Source organism: Acipenser ruthenus, chromosome 55 (assembly GCF_902713425.1).
Source record: "Acipenser ruthenus chromosome 55, fAciRut3.2 maternal haplotype, whole genome shotgun sequence".
NCBI lineage: Eukaryota > Metazoa > Chordata > Actinopteri > Acipenseriformes > Acipenseridae > Acipenser > Acipenser ruthenus.
Genome location: NC_081243.1, coordinates 5,480,877 through 5,498,179, shown reverse-complemented (window position 1 = coordinate 5,498,179; position 17,303 = coordinate 5,480,877). Strand labels below are relative to the sequence as shown.

General features: G+C 37.5%; 1 protein-coding gene across 1 annotated transcript; it reads right to left on the bottom strand.

The window, feature by feature from the left end:
* Positions 1–9,405: 9,405 nt before the first annotated feature.
* Positions 9,406–9,793, bottom strand: LOC131723394 (histone H2B 3-like). Its single transcript, XM_059017147.1, has one exon. It carries the CDS (start codon positions 9,791–9,793, stop codon positions 9,416–9,418), a length of 378 nt encoding a protein of 125 aa, XP_058873130.1. The 3' UTR covers positions 9,406–9,415.
* Between the last annotated feature and the right edge of the window lie 7,510 nt (positions 9,794–17,303).

The following is a 17,303-nucleotide window of genomic DNA, read 5'->3' as shown; positions in this document are numbered from 1 at the left end:
AAAAAAGCCATCTGTGCAATGAACCCTTTGAAAACAAAATCATATGCTCCACTTTTCTCTGAAATAGAAATCTTACTCCTCATTTGTGTCCCAGGTAGGCAGATGATCTGTTCCTGTCAAATATCTGTATGCTCTTCGAACCAAGTTCTGTAAAGTACAAGATACATTTGATGAGTGCATGGTTCCTCTTGCGCACTACATTTGTTAAATATATCTACAGTACATATTAATATTTTTAATGAAATATGCATGAATGGTTATACCTGCGTTAATGGTGATGTTTTTATTGAATCTCCCGAGTTCTTTTTTCTCTTCTTTGCCATGTTATGCTGAAGAAGTTCTATTGTTTGTTTCTGTATAAAACAAATGCATTTTTAGATTTAAGTATTTATGAACACAAGTTAAATCAGTTTTCTTTGTACATGTTAATGGTATAGAACAAAAATAGCCTAAGGCCTGGACAAAATCAAAACTTTGATCCACCAGCTAAATCGCAAATTGCAAACCTGGTACTGATGGCGGCTTTTTTGTTTGTCAGAAGGTTAGTCCTTCTACCCCAGAGGGAACTCAGCATTAATATTGGGTTTGTAATTTGCGATTTGCAGGTGAGTCAAAGTTTTGATTTGGTGCAAAACTTTTGCCATCATCAATCTTTTGCCCTCCAGTATTGTTTTTAATATATTATTATTGACAGACCAGCAGATAGGTCTAATCCAAACTCATCTTCTTCACTATAACCAATAGGATAAATAGTTGTCCAAACATGGCTCAGAACTATTAAAGTGCACATTAATTAAATAAATTAAATACACTACTACACTAATAAAATGTTCAGTTACCTTGAAAGATGCAGTAAATCTCCTGCATCCGCAGAAACATCAAGGGCAGACTCCTGAACAGTAGGTGTACATGTCTGCCTTTTACTGGGCTCCAGATTATTATTATTTTGCCTAACATATAAAAGACGTTACACATGAGAAAACGTCATAAAGCCATTCACTGAAAGATCACTGTACATCATCTTCCACAATATGACTAGTTTGTTCCATACATCCACAATCTCCTGTTATTTAAGCCCTTAATGCATACATTCATGTTTGGTATATATATATATATATATATATATATATATATATATATATATATATATATATATATATATATATATATATTTTTTTTTTTTTTTTTCTTTCAAGTTTATTTTGAAAACCAGACCTGTTTAAAAGCATGGCTTCTTCTTAGGTTGCCTAAAAAGATAATGACAAATGTTGAAAAGTATATCTATAACAAACAGCACATAAATATAATGCCACTACAAACACATTTTGTACATTAAGATCTGTTCATGAATAAAACTTGAGTCCAAATAAACAAGATTGTTTTATATACGCTTGAAATAAAAGTAGGCTGTTTCTCCCATTTAAGCACATAAGCATCGTTAAGCACTTTGAAAGCCTATTGTGTATCTAGTATAGTTGTATTGTGCAGCACCTTCACACAGTATTATTAGTATGGTTATTAATATTTTAAGTAACTTTTTTTTTTTTTTTAATCGAGTTCATATTATAGTTCATAGCAAACTCACAACCAAGTATAATGCTGCGCATCAAAAAATACAACAACGTGTATTTTGTTTTTACATTAGTCTTATACAGCAGCGCCAAGCTGAGAGTGTACCGACTTTAAGCATAAAATGTAGGCTACTTGTCATGATCCAAGTTTTTTCTTTCCAAGAAAATAAATAGACAATTTTATGAAATGTTTAATGGCCACAGTTCCATTGTTTGCCGCACTTTGAGAACCCCTGACGTTAACCAACGATCCTGTGACCGCGTAAAAAAAAAATAAAAGTAGCCGATCTAAATGTGTAGCCTATTGAATCTGTTAGGCAGTAACAAATAAGCATTACAATACCAACCGATGGTGTTATGAATTATTAATTGAGAAAGTTCTTTTGTTACAGGGAATTAACCAGTCCCCCCCCCCCCCCCCCCCCCTCCTCCTCCTCCTCCTCCTCCTCCTCCTCCTCCTCCTCCTCCTCCTCCTCCTCCTCCTCCTCCTCGTCTTCGAGGGTTGGTTTAGCCCTGAGGGATGAGGACGATGGGAGCTGACGTCAGCAGGCTCGGAGAGACTTTTTGGGTGGATTTAGACGGAGCGGAGGGTGATCGAAAACCTGTTATTGTTAAAGACGAATTCGCCAGTTTAGATAGATAGCCGATTACGCTGATATACTGAATACCCCTGTTGTGTGTGAGAGGTATCCGCTGTTGCTGTGAAAGTGAAGTGGGTAGGCATAGACACTAGTAGGGTTTATTATTTTGGCGTGTGGCTGGGCCGACAAAGTCCTGTATAACTGTGTTAACAAAACAAAAGAAATAAACTACTGGTTGTTTTATTATCCTTAACATGGCTTCTGGAACCGTTTCTTTATTACTTATTTTAAAATAAGTCTCATAGCGACGGCAAGTCGCTACACTATATATATATATATATATATATATATATATATATATATATATATATATATATATATATATATATATTATATAATCAATACTACACGTGTGTACAGGCTATATCAAGTACCGTAGGTTCTAAAACTTAAAAATATAACTTATATAATACAAAAAACAAGTGTTTCTAAAATGATTAACATACTGTCCAATATTAATGCAACAATGGTAGATTTTCCTACTAAAAGCAGAACATCCTAGAAACCAATATATTTTCGTATTTATTTATTAACAAAATGACCATCTAAACAATCATATAATAAAGCTGCGTGCATTGCGTTTGACCCGTTTTCTTCATTCTCTTCATACCCAGCATTTCAATGCGATCTCTCTGAATGATAGAACTCCCACGCTGTATTCTGGCGTGCGGAACATGCTTATATCAGGGAAAAATTGGCGCTCAAAGGAAGTCACAGAAGACAACACGAAGTAGAATCCCTTAAGACAGTTGGATAGATCAATCAACATATTCAGGTAAGCTTGCTTTTCTACTATTTAAGCTTGATAATATACTCATTTAACAAATACGTTTTTAATTAACATCGACTGATTTCAGATTATCAGTTATTCAGATATATTATTATTATATTTTACAGATGAGCTGTAATGTATTAATATTTTAATTTGTGTTCGACAAAAAGCTGTGTGGTAACGTTTTCAGCAACACGAAGCAGTGATCTCGGGGACCGGCGTTAAGGTAAGCAGATCGTTCACAATTCTATGACTGTAGTTGCACAGTTTAATATAATATTTTAAGTGGTGTGGGTGTATTAATTGGGATATGGATATTCTGATTCAGCTTTTCGAAGCTTTAAATATTTGCACGAGGGGGTTATTCTATCTGTCTGCGTGTTATTATTATTTTTTTAACTATATTTTTAACAAACGTTTCATCTCTACTCTGTGTACTCTATTCACCACAGTGGCAAAACCATTAAAACCTGGTGTAAGTCAGACCAGCCAGTATGATTTCTATTAATTACGCGTGCTGCCAGATCAAGCAATGAAGACTTTATTTAACCATATAACATTAAACTGCCGGTGCACAGAACACCCTCGATACAAGCGATATACGATTCAAGCGAAAGATCAATCAACAAACAATAGCTGCCGGAGTAAGCGATGAAGTCGCTTTGGATAAAGACATTAGCTAAATGTGTTAATAATATTACGACGAGCCCTGTTTTTATTCTTCATATGACGCAATGAATAATAAAAAAAGAAAACTTTTGTTTTGATAGCACGCGCGGCATGCCAGTTATACATAAACAAATAATGTAATGTAATCTAAATTGACAATTGACGGTAGTAAATTTAGCATTTATTAAAGAAATCAAAGTAATAATAGCATGCAGATAGCCTACTGCAAATGTGTTGGTAGAGTGGGGTCTGCCATTAAACTATCTAGCTACATGTTTAAAATAAGACATTTTGTCATGCTGAAACATATTAAAACCTATTCATATTTAAGTATGAACATTTTATACTGTAGAAACAAATGTCTTTACAATTCCTGTAGTACAGTTGTGTTTTTAGCCCAGTGAACGTGTAAAGGGCAGACAGGTACCTATTCTTCCAGTGACAGTGTTTTGTTGTATGTGTCATTGTATGGTTGCATTGGAAACTGCAAAGGGAAAGAAAGCAATGGAAAGAGTGGTTGTTTAGTTGTATTAGTAGGTTATTAACATTTGAAATGGTTACTTTTTGTATTGTGTAGGCCTACAATAAAATAGGTGTACAGTTATTTTTAACCTTCTTTGGCGTGGCTTAGTTTTTCCAGTGTGGCTAAAAAATGACGAGTTGCTTTAGCCACAGTGGCTAACTAAATAAAATCCCTAGAGGGGGCGTAGCTACTTATTTATTTTATTTAAGAGGTGCATGCTAATGTACAATACAGTACCTGTTGCGTTAGATGCTGTGTTGTACTGTGAATTAGGAAAGCGTGAGTATTTTAAGTTTATTTTGAATTTCTATAAATCCGGTAGACTTAGAAGTCTGTGTTATTATTCAGTTTGGCATGAGTATATGCTTTTGGCCAAAAAAAATATATGTTCATGACACAAGGATCAACACAAGCAGGCATACTATAGGCCTATGTGGTACAGATACATAAATTAATGTAAAAAAAACAAAAACATTTTTTGATCACTGTGCTTACATCGATATTTGAAAATCATTCATTTAAATTAAATATTTACAAAAAAAAAATCATATTTTGGCATAATGACTTGACTCCTTTTACAGCCCCTATTATTCTTAAAATATATGAGGACCGTTGGCAATTAATGCCTGCATCCTATCGTCCTATAGTGGGAATGCCTTGTATTACTTATGACTGAGTTTGTAGTTGATCATATTGCACATGATGAAATAGTTTCACAATTAGAAATGTTTATGATACTGCTTTATTCTTGCTAAGTGTAGTGTCATCAGTTCTGCCTTGTTTTGAAATTCAAACTGAACTTCATGTGGAAATGAGCTATTTGACCTGTATGATTTATTTATTTGTTTGTCTGTTTTATACGGTGGAGTGCTCTGAGCGTCCTACACCAGAAACAAAACAAAGAGCAACTATCGCTTGGTTACTACAAAAAAGTGGTTTGATATCACCCAACCAAATAGCTTTCCAGCGATAACCAGCATCACAAGCCTTTCACATGAGCCAATGTTATAGACAGCTTGTAAGTTGTTTTAAAGCTATCGCTTTTTAAGCAAAGTAAAAAACAAAACAAAACAAAAAAAACACCATTCTGATATTTGCAACAACAAAAAAAGCCGGTCAATGCCTCAAAGCGCTCCACTGACCCCATACATCAAACAAGCGCACACAAAACATTAATTTACAGTAGAAAAATATTATTATATGAATTATTACTATTATATGTGGTTTCTGTTGCACACTTTTCTTTGCAAATGTGTTTTTGCCACAGTAAATAAAGTAATGCGTATTATTTCTTTACATCCAAACATACTCTTTCCTGCTTCTGTGGAGGAGTGTCTCTGTCAGTGATGATAAAGCTGTTGCATTTTTAGATGTATTTTTTATTTAGCAGACACCTTTATCCAAGGCGACTTACAGAGACTAGGGTGTGTGAACTATGCATCAAATGCAGAGTCACTTACAAATACATCTCAACCGAAAGATGGAGCACAAGGAGGTTAAATGACTTGCTCAGGGTCACACAGTCAGAGACGGAGGTGGGATTTTAACCGGGGCCCTCCTGGTTACAAGCCCTTTTCTTTAACCACTGGACCACTTTCTTTCTTATTTTTGTAGGCTGCTGCATGTACATACTTTTCGCTGCTTTGTCCTACTTCATCTTATTTGTGATGTCACCTACCTCCGTTCAAATTATTCATTTCTTAAAGGCACAGTGCTGCAATACAGTGAACCTAGATCTACTATAGTAAATGTAATAATTAGGGCCGTAAGAGTTTTAAATTAGGGCTGTCACTCGATTAAAATATTTGATCGGTTAATTTATGGGCATCAGCTAATTAATCGGTGCACATTTTAAAATAATGGTAACGGTCTTAAAGCAGGTCCTGCACAATACCCTTTTTAAAACCCTTCACAACACGCAGCACACACACTACATGTACTCAGAAACTTGACCAGAAGTTTTTATGAAATATTTTCAGAACATTTCTTGTTAAGATTTTTTCTTAAATGGGAAGTGATTCATCAAAGTTTCGCTCTTTTTTATTTTATAGATTTCCTGAAGAAAGAAAAGCGAGCCAGATGAGAAGAGAGTGATATGTGAAATTTGTAAAGTCAGCTATAATTCTGTACATCATGGGCAATACCACGAGCATCGTTGTACAAAAGGAACTGATCATGTAGAAGTACCAAATGAAAGCTTGGAAATAACAGAAAGCCTTGAAGTAGGTGAAATGAGTGCACAGTCTGAAGAGAGTTCTGTCCATGGTGGATCGTCTACAATTCATACAGTTCCATGTCCAGAAGCAGAAGACCTAGAGAGCAACTGGAGAAGAATATATAGCCAAATGAAAGAAACCTGGAAAGTGGACGGTAACCAAGATGTGCCCAAAAATGTATCTGATGAAGATGTTTTGTCATTCTTTCCTGTATCTGAATTTAATATTGAGAACCACTCTGACAGTGAAAATGAAGAACAGTGGGAAGCAGTGCCATCAGCTCAGACTTGGCAGAAAACAGTGGGACCCTGGTACACCCATCTACTGTCCGGAGAAGTCTGGTCAGAAGTGGCCTTCATGGAAGACTTGCGGCCAAAAAGCCATACCTCCGACGTGGAAACAAGGCCAAGCGACTCAACTATGCACGAAAACACAGGAACTGGGGTGCAGAAAAATGGCAGCAGGTGCTCTGGACTGATGAGTCAAAATTTGAAATATTTGGCTGTAGCAGAAGGCAGTTTGTTCGCCGAAGGGCTGGAGAGCGGTACACGAATGAGTATCTGCAGGCAACAGTGAAGCATGGTGGAGGTTCCTTGCAAGTTTGGGGCTGCATTTCTGCAAATGGAGTTGGGGATTTGGTCAGAATTAATGGTCTCCTCAATGCTGAGAAGTACAGGCAGATACTTATCCATCATGCAATACCATCAGGGAGGCATCTGATTGGCCCCAAATTTATTCTGCAGCATGACAACGACCCCAAACATACAGCGAAAGTCATTAAGAACTATCTTCAGCGTAAAGAAGAACAAGGAGTCCTGGAAGCGATGGTATGGCCCCCACAGAGCCCTGATCTCAACATCATCGAGTCTGTCTGGGATTACATGAAGAGAGAGAAGCAACTGAGGCTGCCTAAATCCACAGAAGAACTGTGGTTAGTTCTCCAAGATGTTTGGGCCAACCTACCTGCCGAGTTCCTTCAAAAACTGTGTGCAAGTGTACCTAGAAGAATTGATGCTGTTTTGAAGGCAAAGGGTGGTCACACCAAATATTGATTTCATGTAGATTTTTCTTCTGTTCACTCACTTTGCATTTTGTTAATTGATAAATATAAACTATTAACATGTCTATTTTTGAAAGCATTCTAACTTTACAGCATTTTTTCACACCTGCCTAAAACTTTTGCACAGTACTGTATTTCCAATACAGAATTTCACGTCAAAAACAATATATAGAATTGCTAAAAATAAATAATGTGACGCTTTCGTACCTCAAACTAAGTGAAAGAATAAGCCTGAGTACATCACGGTAACTAAGTCAAACAACAAGCCTGTCTACATCACGGTTTTATTGGGAGAAAATAGTGTGGCGCGTAAACACAGATATATTTGACTTTCCAATTCAGCTGTCTTTCAAAAAAAAAAAAAAACACGCATTTGCGCAGGCGTGAAATTACAGGGGATACTGAATTCCATGGGACGTTAAAGAATTGTGGGAAATGTCGATTTAAGACCTTGAAATATACCTTTGGTTCTATGCCTGATCCCACATTTCCCACAATTCTTTTCAACGTCCTGTCCCTGCCTATTGGCTGAGCATCGCAGAGCAAGCAGGGGCGGCACATTCAAATTCCAAACTACACAGACAGACACGGAGCATTTCACTTATTTGTTGTTTAAGTTACTGACTGTCTCTGTTGAACCGAATACTGTTTTGTTTTTAGCAGTATTTTTATTTTCATCGGCAGACACGCTCTGGATGCAAGCACAGTGCGGACATGTCATTTCCTAAAATTATATTAAGCGAGGTTTCGGGTAAATATATAAAGAAAAAAGGGAGTGTATATTTTAGCACTAGTACAACAAGACCATGTACGGAATTAAAATGAATGGACTATAGAATAGTCGTCTTTTTTTTTTTGTAACAATTTAATTGGTTTAAAAGCAAACAAGATTATCCATAAACTAATATTAACAGAAAATAAACATAAAAAGAGAATTTCGACAAAAGCTGCCGGGAAGCACTGTCGCTGCTGATTGGTTGCTTCTACGTGATTTGAAAAGGGAGTCTCGTCTTCCAGAATATCACTTACAATGTGCGCCATCAAAAATAAAAATAAAGTTTCTAAAGAAGATGATTTCAGCAAGCTAAAACACCACACGAACAACTGTCATGTGACACTTTCTATATTGGCTTGCTAGCTTGCAGTTGGCTGCTGGTCCGCGGCGGTGCGGCATTGAGCGCTGGTTTAACATGTTACAGGTGTTATACACCAGCGCCAGTAGGCACTGAGTGCTTTTCACCTCCAGCGACAGTGTGTCACTGACGCTGGCATGCATATCGGGTGCATAAAATGAGGAAACAGAAGAACCCGTTTAATCTGCATTAGAAATCGAATGCAATAAAACTCCAGGTATTACTTGTTATACATACTAATCCTCACACAGTTCACTGCGCAAAACACAAATATTAATCACGACTGGATATAATTTTATAATGGCAAATACAATTGATGAATTATAGAATTAAGACCATTTATTTGTTTTTTTTCCACCCCGCAGTGACAGACTGAATTTAATTTAAAACACTCACAAAAAAGCCAAAAATATACAAAGATCAAGACAAATTCAGACATATTTCAGAGTTTCAAAAACTTGCAATGAAATAATTAAAAGTTCAATTAACCAAAATTATGCCAAAGTATGTATGACGCTATTTTTATTTATAATAAATGTGACTTTGAAATTAAATTGCTTCCGTCATTGTGAAACTCCCTCGGCCACTGACTAGGTCTAACAATACTGGAGAAAAAACCCTGAATTACACATCGTTGCTCAATTGCATTTAATACATTAAATAAAAAGGTGATCGGTTACTTGAAATTGAACAGTCAAAGAAAGACGTACCTTTGTATAGATTAAAATTAAACAGCGGCCAACAGAAGTAAATCTCTTTGTTTGATATTTTGGGTGGCTCTTAGAAGAGCCTTTGTGTTGCTGTAAGGACAGAGCAGGGACGGTCTCCGTTTACTTGGAGCTGGTATACTTGGTGACGGCCTTGGTGCCCTCAGACACGGCGTGCTTGGCCAGCTCTCCGGGTAGCAGGAGGCGCACGGCTGTCTGGATCTCCCGGGAAGTGATGGTGGAGCGCTTGTTGTAATGAGTCAAGCGGGACGACTCACCGGCGATGTACTCGAAAATGTCGTTGACGAAGGAGTTCATGATGCCCATCGCTTTGGAAGAGATGCCGGTGTCGGGGTGGACCTGCTTCAGCACTTTGTACACGTAGATCGCGTAGCTCTCCTTCCTGGTCTTCCTGCGCTTCTTTCCTCCCTTAGGCTGGCTCTTGGCAACGACCTTCTTGGAGCCTTTCTTCGGCGCAGGTGCAGCTTTCGGTTCTGGCATGTTTCTCTCTCTGACAGTTTCAAAGACAAATGAACAACCCACCTCAGACCCCTGAATTTAAGGAGCTGGTATGCAAATTATTATCGGACAATCATTTAGATTGAAAGATTTCTAATGTGAACCAATCAACACGGTTTACGGGAGGGGGGCATTAGAGAGGGAGTGGATTAGAAGGCAATGATTTGAGCTGATTGATTTTTTTTGGCGCAGTTTAGGATTACAGGGTACGAAGATGGCGCATTTTTCTTTTGTTTATTTTAGTTCTTCTGAGTAGCATTTACTACATTGCCACATTTGAATTGTTTTAGCAAAAACATATTGTTTTCAGTTCATTTGAGGCACTTCATCCCACACATCCAGATTATTTATATATTATATATGACAGTAAGGGATTATCATCAAAGCAAAACTTAGTGTGTGTGTGTGTGTATATATATATATATATATATATATATATATATATATATATATATATATATATATAAACACTAATTTATTCTTTATAACTGGTAATCTAGATGTATTGCTGGACAGAAAAGGGGTTTATACACTCGACTAATAGCTGTTTTAAAAAGAGAATGGTTACAAAATTGACTGTATCTAGAATGTTTTCCTTAGTGTAAATAGAATTAGTTTAACAGTTTGATAATTTTAGTGCAGTACTGTTATACCGAATAAAGCATTCAGTCTTTGTTTAACAGACATTCTGTTTTTCAAACGCAATATAAAGTGTATTGTGACAGAAAACAAAGCTCCTTAAATGAAATTGTGGGTGGCTCTTAAAAGAGCCTTTGTGTTCGTGTTCTTGTGTCCAATTCTCTACCCTCCAAATCCGTACAGAGTGCGACCCTGGCGCTTCAGAGCGTACACCACATCCATAGAGGTGACGGTCTTTCTCTTGGCGTGCTCAGTGTAGGTGACGGCATCCCGGATCATATTCTCCAGGAACACCTTCAGCACCCCGCGGGTCTCTTCATAGATCAGACCGGAGATTCGCTTCACTCCTCCGCGGTGAGCCAGATTGCGGATAGCAGGCTTGGTGATGCCCTGGATGTTATCACGGAGCACTTTGCGATGACGCTTAGCGCCTCCTTTCCCGAGTCCTTTACCACCCTTTCCACGTCCAGACATCATCAAAAAAGACCAGACTATTTATCTAAATAAAATCATGACTTTTTTTCTACACAAGCTATGATGTATAAATGCACAAAGCGGACCAATTTGAAAAGCTCGGCCCAGCACTGAGCGCAGTTTCACCAGACTCGCCCTCAGTGCGCAGACTCGTCTGTTTGAGATTGTCATTTTAACCACTTCATTGCCGACTCGTTTTTTAAATTTAGGGAGCAGGGTTTATTTTTTCACAATGCTATGAGTAAGTATACCCCATATTACAATGAGCTCTAAGGCTCCTCAGAGCCGACACATCTTTCTGAAAAAGAGCAAACGATAATTTCCAGTAGTAAAAAAGCAATTGTTTTATAAACATGCCGAGTGCCTGCATTGTCCACTAATATAAATATAAATCTATTCTTCAAATGGGGAAAACAAATACTATATATATATATATATATATATATATATATATATATATATATATAATTTCTGGACCAATGCAAGAATACGTCCTCAAAAGGCGTCCTACCTGTCGTCTCCTAGTAAGGGCTAACAAAAGAAAGTTCTTATCAGAATACAAACTAAGAGTGGTAGCAGACTCGTTGCATTGAGTGTGACTTATTTTGTTGGATTAGTATATTGTGTAAAATATATACAAGGTTTAGTGAACGTGTAAGAATTCAAGGTTTAGGTTTAGTTTATATTAAAATAATAATTGAGAATACATTCGGCTTTTAGATTAGAATTACAGATAACAAAAAACAGCCACGTGATCGTTGCTTTGGCAGAACTACGTTTTCAACGGCTCGCTTTTTTTTTTAAATTGTAGACCAATCGTACCCCTAACGGGTTGTGATAGGCTATGCAACCACATTACCCTTGAACCAATCAGAACGATATGGAGTGTATAAAATTATATCAGTCGCTTTGCATGTTTCATTAATACTGTTGTATCAGCAAAGATACAATGTCTGGTAGAGGAAAGACTAGCTGAAAGGCGAGAGCCAAGGCTAAGACTCGCTCTTCCAGGGCAGGACTGCAGTTCCCAGTCGGCCGTGTCCACAGGCTGCTGCAGAAGGGAAACTATGATCAGCGTGTCGGCGCTGGAGCCCCGGTCTATCTGGCAGCTGTGCTCGAGTACCTGACTGCTGAAATCCTGGAGCTCGCCGGGAACGCCGCCCGGGACAACAAGAAAACCAGAATCATCCCGCGTCACCTGCAGCTCGCTGTCCGCAACGACGAGGAGCTCAACAAGCTGATGGGAGGCGTCACCATCGCTCAGGGCGGAGTGTTGCCCAACATCCAGGCCGTGCTGCTGCCCAAGAAAACCGAGAAACCCGCTAAGAGCAAGTAAACCAGCCTGACTGACCCGCGTTTAGACTTCACAGACCCAAAGGCTCTTTTAAGAGCCACCCACCACTTCAATAAAAAGCTATATTCATGTTGTCCTGACGCCGCTGAAAATGTAAATAATGCATTTATCACCCTGTACACAGCATGTTTAGTATTGCAATTTGAACCATTACAATTGGTCAGAACGATTTAGCATTTTCAGATTAGCGCTAGTATTGGATATAATTGTGATCAATGTAATCATTCACAAGGAGTTAGCTGCCGAATTAAACCTGTGTTAAATACAGAGAAAGGACAATTTTTGCTCCGCGTCCCCCTGAAACCGCTACACAGATGTAGCTATTCTGTGAATCTAAGCTTGAATTTTTTTAAATAAACCGTATTTGTGTTGTGAGTTTGTTTCACAGTGAAATTGTAGAGCCATCAGTTTAATGAAATTACATTTCAAACAATAACATGAATATGTTAAATTAATAATTCTCATATCGATATTTAAAAAGAAAGAAATGCAATACCTTTTAACAAGCAAAAAGGACGGAAATAGTTGAGTATTTATGCCTGCTGAACAGCAGTGAAAGAAGTTCAAACAAAAAAAGAAGTGACAACCAAATGATCTAATCATGATAAAGTATTTCCAATATGGCCAATGAAAAACGGCTTTGTGCCTCGTGAGATTTTTCCAATCAGGGCAATCCAGCAATAAAGCCTGAAGCAATGGCTTTCCGTCATTCAAACAGATCTTTAATCGGAACAATTACTTACTGAAAGCAGGAAAAGATGGCAATAGAAATGGGCAGTTCGAGTCTTTTTAGTGACTTGATATATTTGATTCATTTCGTTCATTTGATTAACTGATTCAATAACACAAAACCATTCAATGTAGATCGCATTAAGATTGTTTACGTAGGTCTATTTGAACCGGAAAGAGCGAGTCATTCACGAACTGCACATCACAAAAGCGAGGGAGAATCTATATTTGGTTGACTGGGTTCAGAAACATTAAATTAAATATAGTTTGACAAAAAATAGTAATATATATATATATAGAATCCTAGAGATAACATAAGAGTTTGAACCATTAGCATTGTTTAGCCATCAGTATCAATCCAATTTAATTTAATCTTTAAAAAAAAAAAGTAAATTGCATTTCTTACGTGTTTTTTTTGCTATACATTTGGAGTCACTCATTGTTTTTTACAACAACAAAAAAGAGAGGCTCGAACGAGTGGTATTTGTGAAACTAATCCGTGGTATTTATTCAGCACATAGCAAAACGCTGTTTGCCCAATTTCTCTTCTATCCAGTAAACCTTTAGGGATTAGTCATGTGATCAATCACATGTTCAAGCACACCCTTAACCGCAACATGTACATTTTATATAAACAAAGTTTAATTGTGGATATATTTAGTATTTTTTTGCGTTTAACATATTAAAATAACATTTAGAAAATGTATATTTAATGTGCGTGTAAAATATAATAGATGTTTAAGAACGTCATCCGTTAGAATGTGTGCAATATCATCCTAAAAGATTGTTATATCGTAGCTGATACTACGTGTCACCTTGTGGACTAAGGTGAATCGCCGTCATTATTAAATTATAAAATATTTAACCGTAGTTGTAAATTGTCATGTAAAAAATACATTCATTCCTCAAGGTCAAATATGTAATCACGTTATATAATTAACCTTGGCTACAATAACGTTACAATACCAGTAGATGTTTGTATTTATTTATTTTAGAAATGAGGTGTATATATTATTATTATTATTATTATTATTATTTAGTAATTTGGCTGACTTTACTCAAGATGACTTAGAAATATTAATCATAATTTGTGCAAAATAGTTAACTATAGATATGATTAATTTTGTATGTGTATAAAAAATAACAAACACACATAGGCTACAACTAGTAGTGATTCATTTTATTATTTATTTGTATGGCAGACTTACACAAGGTTACGTACTTACACAAGGTTACGTACATAGTAAACTAAGAAGAACTGTAAGAAAAATAAAAATAATAATTCTGGTGCACAAACTTGTAATCTGAGTTCCTTACTGCGTGAACAGCACTCTAGAAAGTACACCCCGTCTGGATCAGAGATATATAGCTATGGTCTGGAGGATGTAACTGACGCCATTTTGGCTCACACAGAGTTCTTATCATGCACTAAGTAAGCGGAAATTTGGATCCAACATGGCACATACGGTCTTCATGTTCACTCAATGAAAAAAAAATGTAGAAATGAATACATGTTTATATTATAAATGTATAAATAAATTAATAAATAGCCAGCTAGAAAACTACATGTCATATTAATTGATTTGGCTGGTGCGTTTATCCGTTTATCCGTTTATATATATTGCAAGTTACCTAAAATTAATAGCACATCAAAGAAAGTCACCGAGGTTGAAATATTTAGCTACTGAGTCAACATTTACATTGTACCGTTTAAATCAATCTTTTAAAATGTAACAAACAAATGACAAATTTGGCAACATTGTCGAGTTTTGTAAACATTTAAAACTTGTATACAGTAATTAAACTGACTGTGTTGCATAGCGTTATGCTGACTGAAAAACAAAATGTTAAAAACAGGGTTTAGTGCAAGTGACAAAACCGTTTTTCTTTACACACACTAAATGATATATGACGCGCACGCAAGCATGCCCTCACAGAGACACACACGCGCGGGTGCACACAAGTGTCACAAGTGACGAATTTTAATGAGTTCCTGTGTGTTTATTTTGTAAATTTTAAATTTGTGTAGAATCTGCTCCTCTTAAACCCCTGCCATTTTTTGCTGTGTGTTGACTCATGGACAGGGTGCTGTTCCGCATAGCAACAGGAAGCCCCGCCTGGTTAGCGCCATGGCCAGTGGCACTCCAGGTGGGACTATATAAGGCAGGGATTTGAGACAGGAAGGAGATACATGGAGGCAGGAAACAGAAGACTGGACAGGGCAACAGGAGTGCGTGCAGGCAGAAGCACGTAGCCTTGGAGGAATCATCTTGGGAAATCGACTGTTTGCTGGATTATTTTTCTTCTGGCTGGAACGCTGCTGAAGGAACTGGCCAGAGTTTCAATCATTGGACCCAACGGGTTTGGAAAAACCTTTTTTTATTCTTATCTTTTTGTGCGGGACAGTATAGGAAGGAAGGCTGTATTTTTGGCTGTTATTATATGTGATAACCAACATAGCTATTTAAAAAAAAGGGGATTCATATTCACGTTTTTTATTGTTTTATTGTTGATTTAATTTGGACACTTTAATTTTTGTTGGTTTTTCTTTTTTTGGTTCACTGGTGTTTTGTTACTGGACTGTTTTCTGGAACCAGATACGGGTATTTGGTTGGTGTCCCTGCTTCTGGACACCCAGCTTTTTTTCCCCACGGATCTAGGAAAGGGGTTATATTTTGAGTTATATCCGTGCTGAAAGAAATAAGAAAGCATTATTTTGTGCTATTATTTATACAGATGGACAAAGTCCTAGTTTATTTTTATATTGAAAAATAAAGGAGACTACTTACCTACACTGGTTGGCCCCGTACCACCCTTTGGGTGTATTCGAGGCCTACGGTGTGCTACTTACTTTACCCCCAGGTCTTCCAGTCCAGCTTCCAGGTCGGGTGTGGTGGCAGTACACAGAGGATCGGGCGAGGTCCGAGGGCGTGGTAGGAACGTGGGAGAGAGGAGAGAAACGCGAAGTGAAAGACTGGCAAGGGAAGTGACCAGAGCTTCTGGGTGGAAGCAGTGATTTACTTACCTGTGGTACAGTTCCTGACGGCTCCTTTTTCTTTACCCGCTTCCTGGTCACAGGTTATTTGGGGTGGTGGTCGATCGGCTGGGAGAGGTCCAGCAGAGTGCGTCTGTCCTACCAGCTAAGAGGAGTCTGATTACGGACCAAGCGAGTTGGAGGGGAAGACCCCGGGAGCGTGGGATTTACCCCCGATTATTTCTTTCTGTTTCATCCCATCTTTGTGTTACGTCCGTGACTGTGATGTTTTATGTGGACCTTGTTTTTATGTTTATTTTTTTTCTCGGAGCCAGTGACCGACAGGAGGGGATTGCCTTAGTGTGCTGTGGATTTTTTGCTTTTTTTCTGTTCTGTTTTTTGGCATTCCCTAGTGTGGTCCTTTTTTTGATTTTAGTCTTGCGATCTCTTTTTATACCGTGTTTTTAGTACCCTGTCGAGCACAATAAAATTTGTTTTACCCTATACGGTTTCATTGTGTGTGTGGGAACCTGGGGATCAAAGAACCTGAACGGGAGAGTATAATTATCATTCGGTTACTAAATTCCTTGCCTTATTAAAAACGAGGTGGCATAGTTGTCAGCTACATACGTATTATCGTCAAGTTTATCTCAGGTCACCCCACCCGTGACACAGGGAAAAAAACTGGTGGTCAAGAAAATGCAGCCTGAGGATAGGATAGCTGAAAGAAAAAAACAAAAACTATACTTTGCAAACAAATACAACAAAAGATCCTAACAAACAAAGGTGAGCCACCCTAAAACAGGAAACAGGAACACAAGGCCCTCCCCCGTCAGGTGACTAGTGGAGGGGAAAAAAGGAGCAAGCACAAATCATTACCGTAAAACCTCCAGTAAAAGGGTAATGAAAAAAACACAGGTAAAACAAACTAATTGAATGAATACATATAGATGCCCTGAAAAGCTCTAAAAATAAGAGACATGAATAACTATATAAGACAAACAAAAATGAGCTAATAATAAAAAAGAAAAGACATTGCCTGGCCAGGCTCTGCTATTCAGAATTATGAATAAGCAGGTGATGCATTTCCTGCAACACTATGTGTAGCTACCATCACACACTCTCTGCTACAACTAAAAATAAACTGTGATGTCTTCACAACAATAAACAGTAATTCCGTACTGCACCGTAAACAACAAAATAAACTATACTTGGTCTAACACAAGAAACTTACTTTTCATGAAGCGCGTAATAACTAGAATTCTTCAGACACTTAGAAACCTTTTCACGCTGCTATTTCAGAAGACTGTAGATCTCTCTGG

Bases quoted from the DNA above. Each gene is read 5' to 3' on its own strand.
- LOC131723394 (XM_059017147.1), bottom strand. From the start codon at position 9,793: ATGCCAGAACCGAAAGCTGCACCTGCGCCGAAGAAAGGCTCCAAGAAG.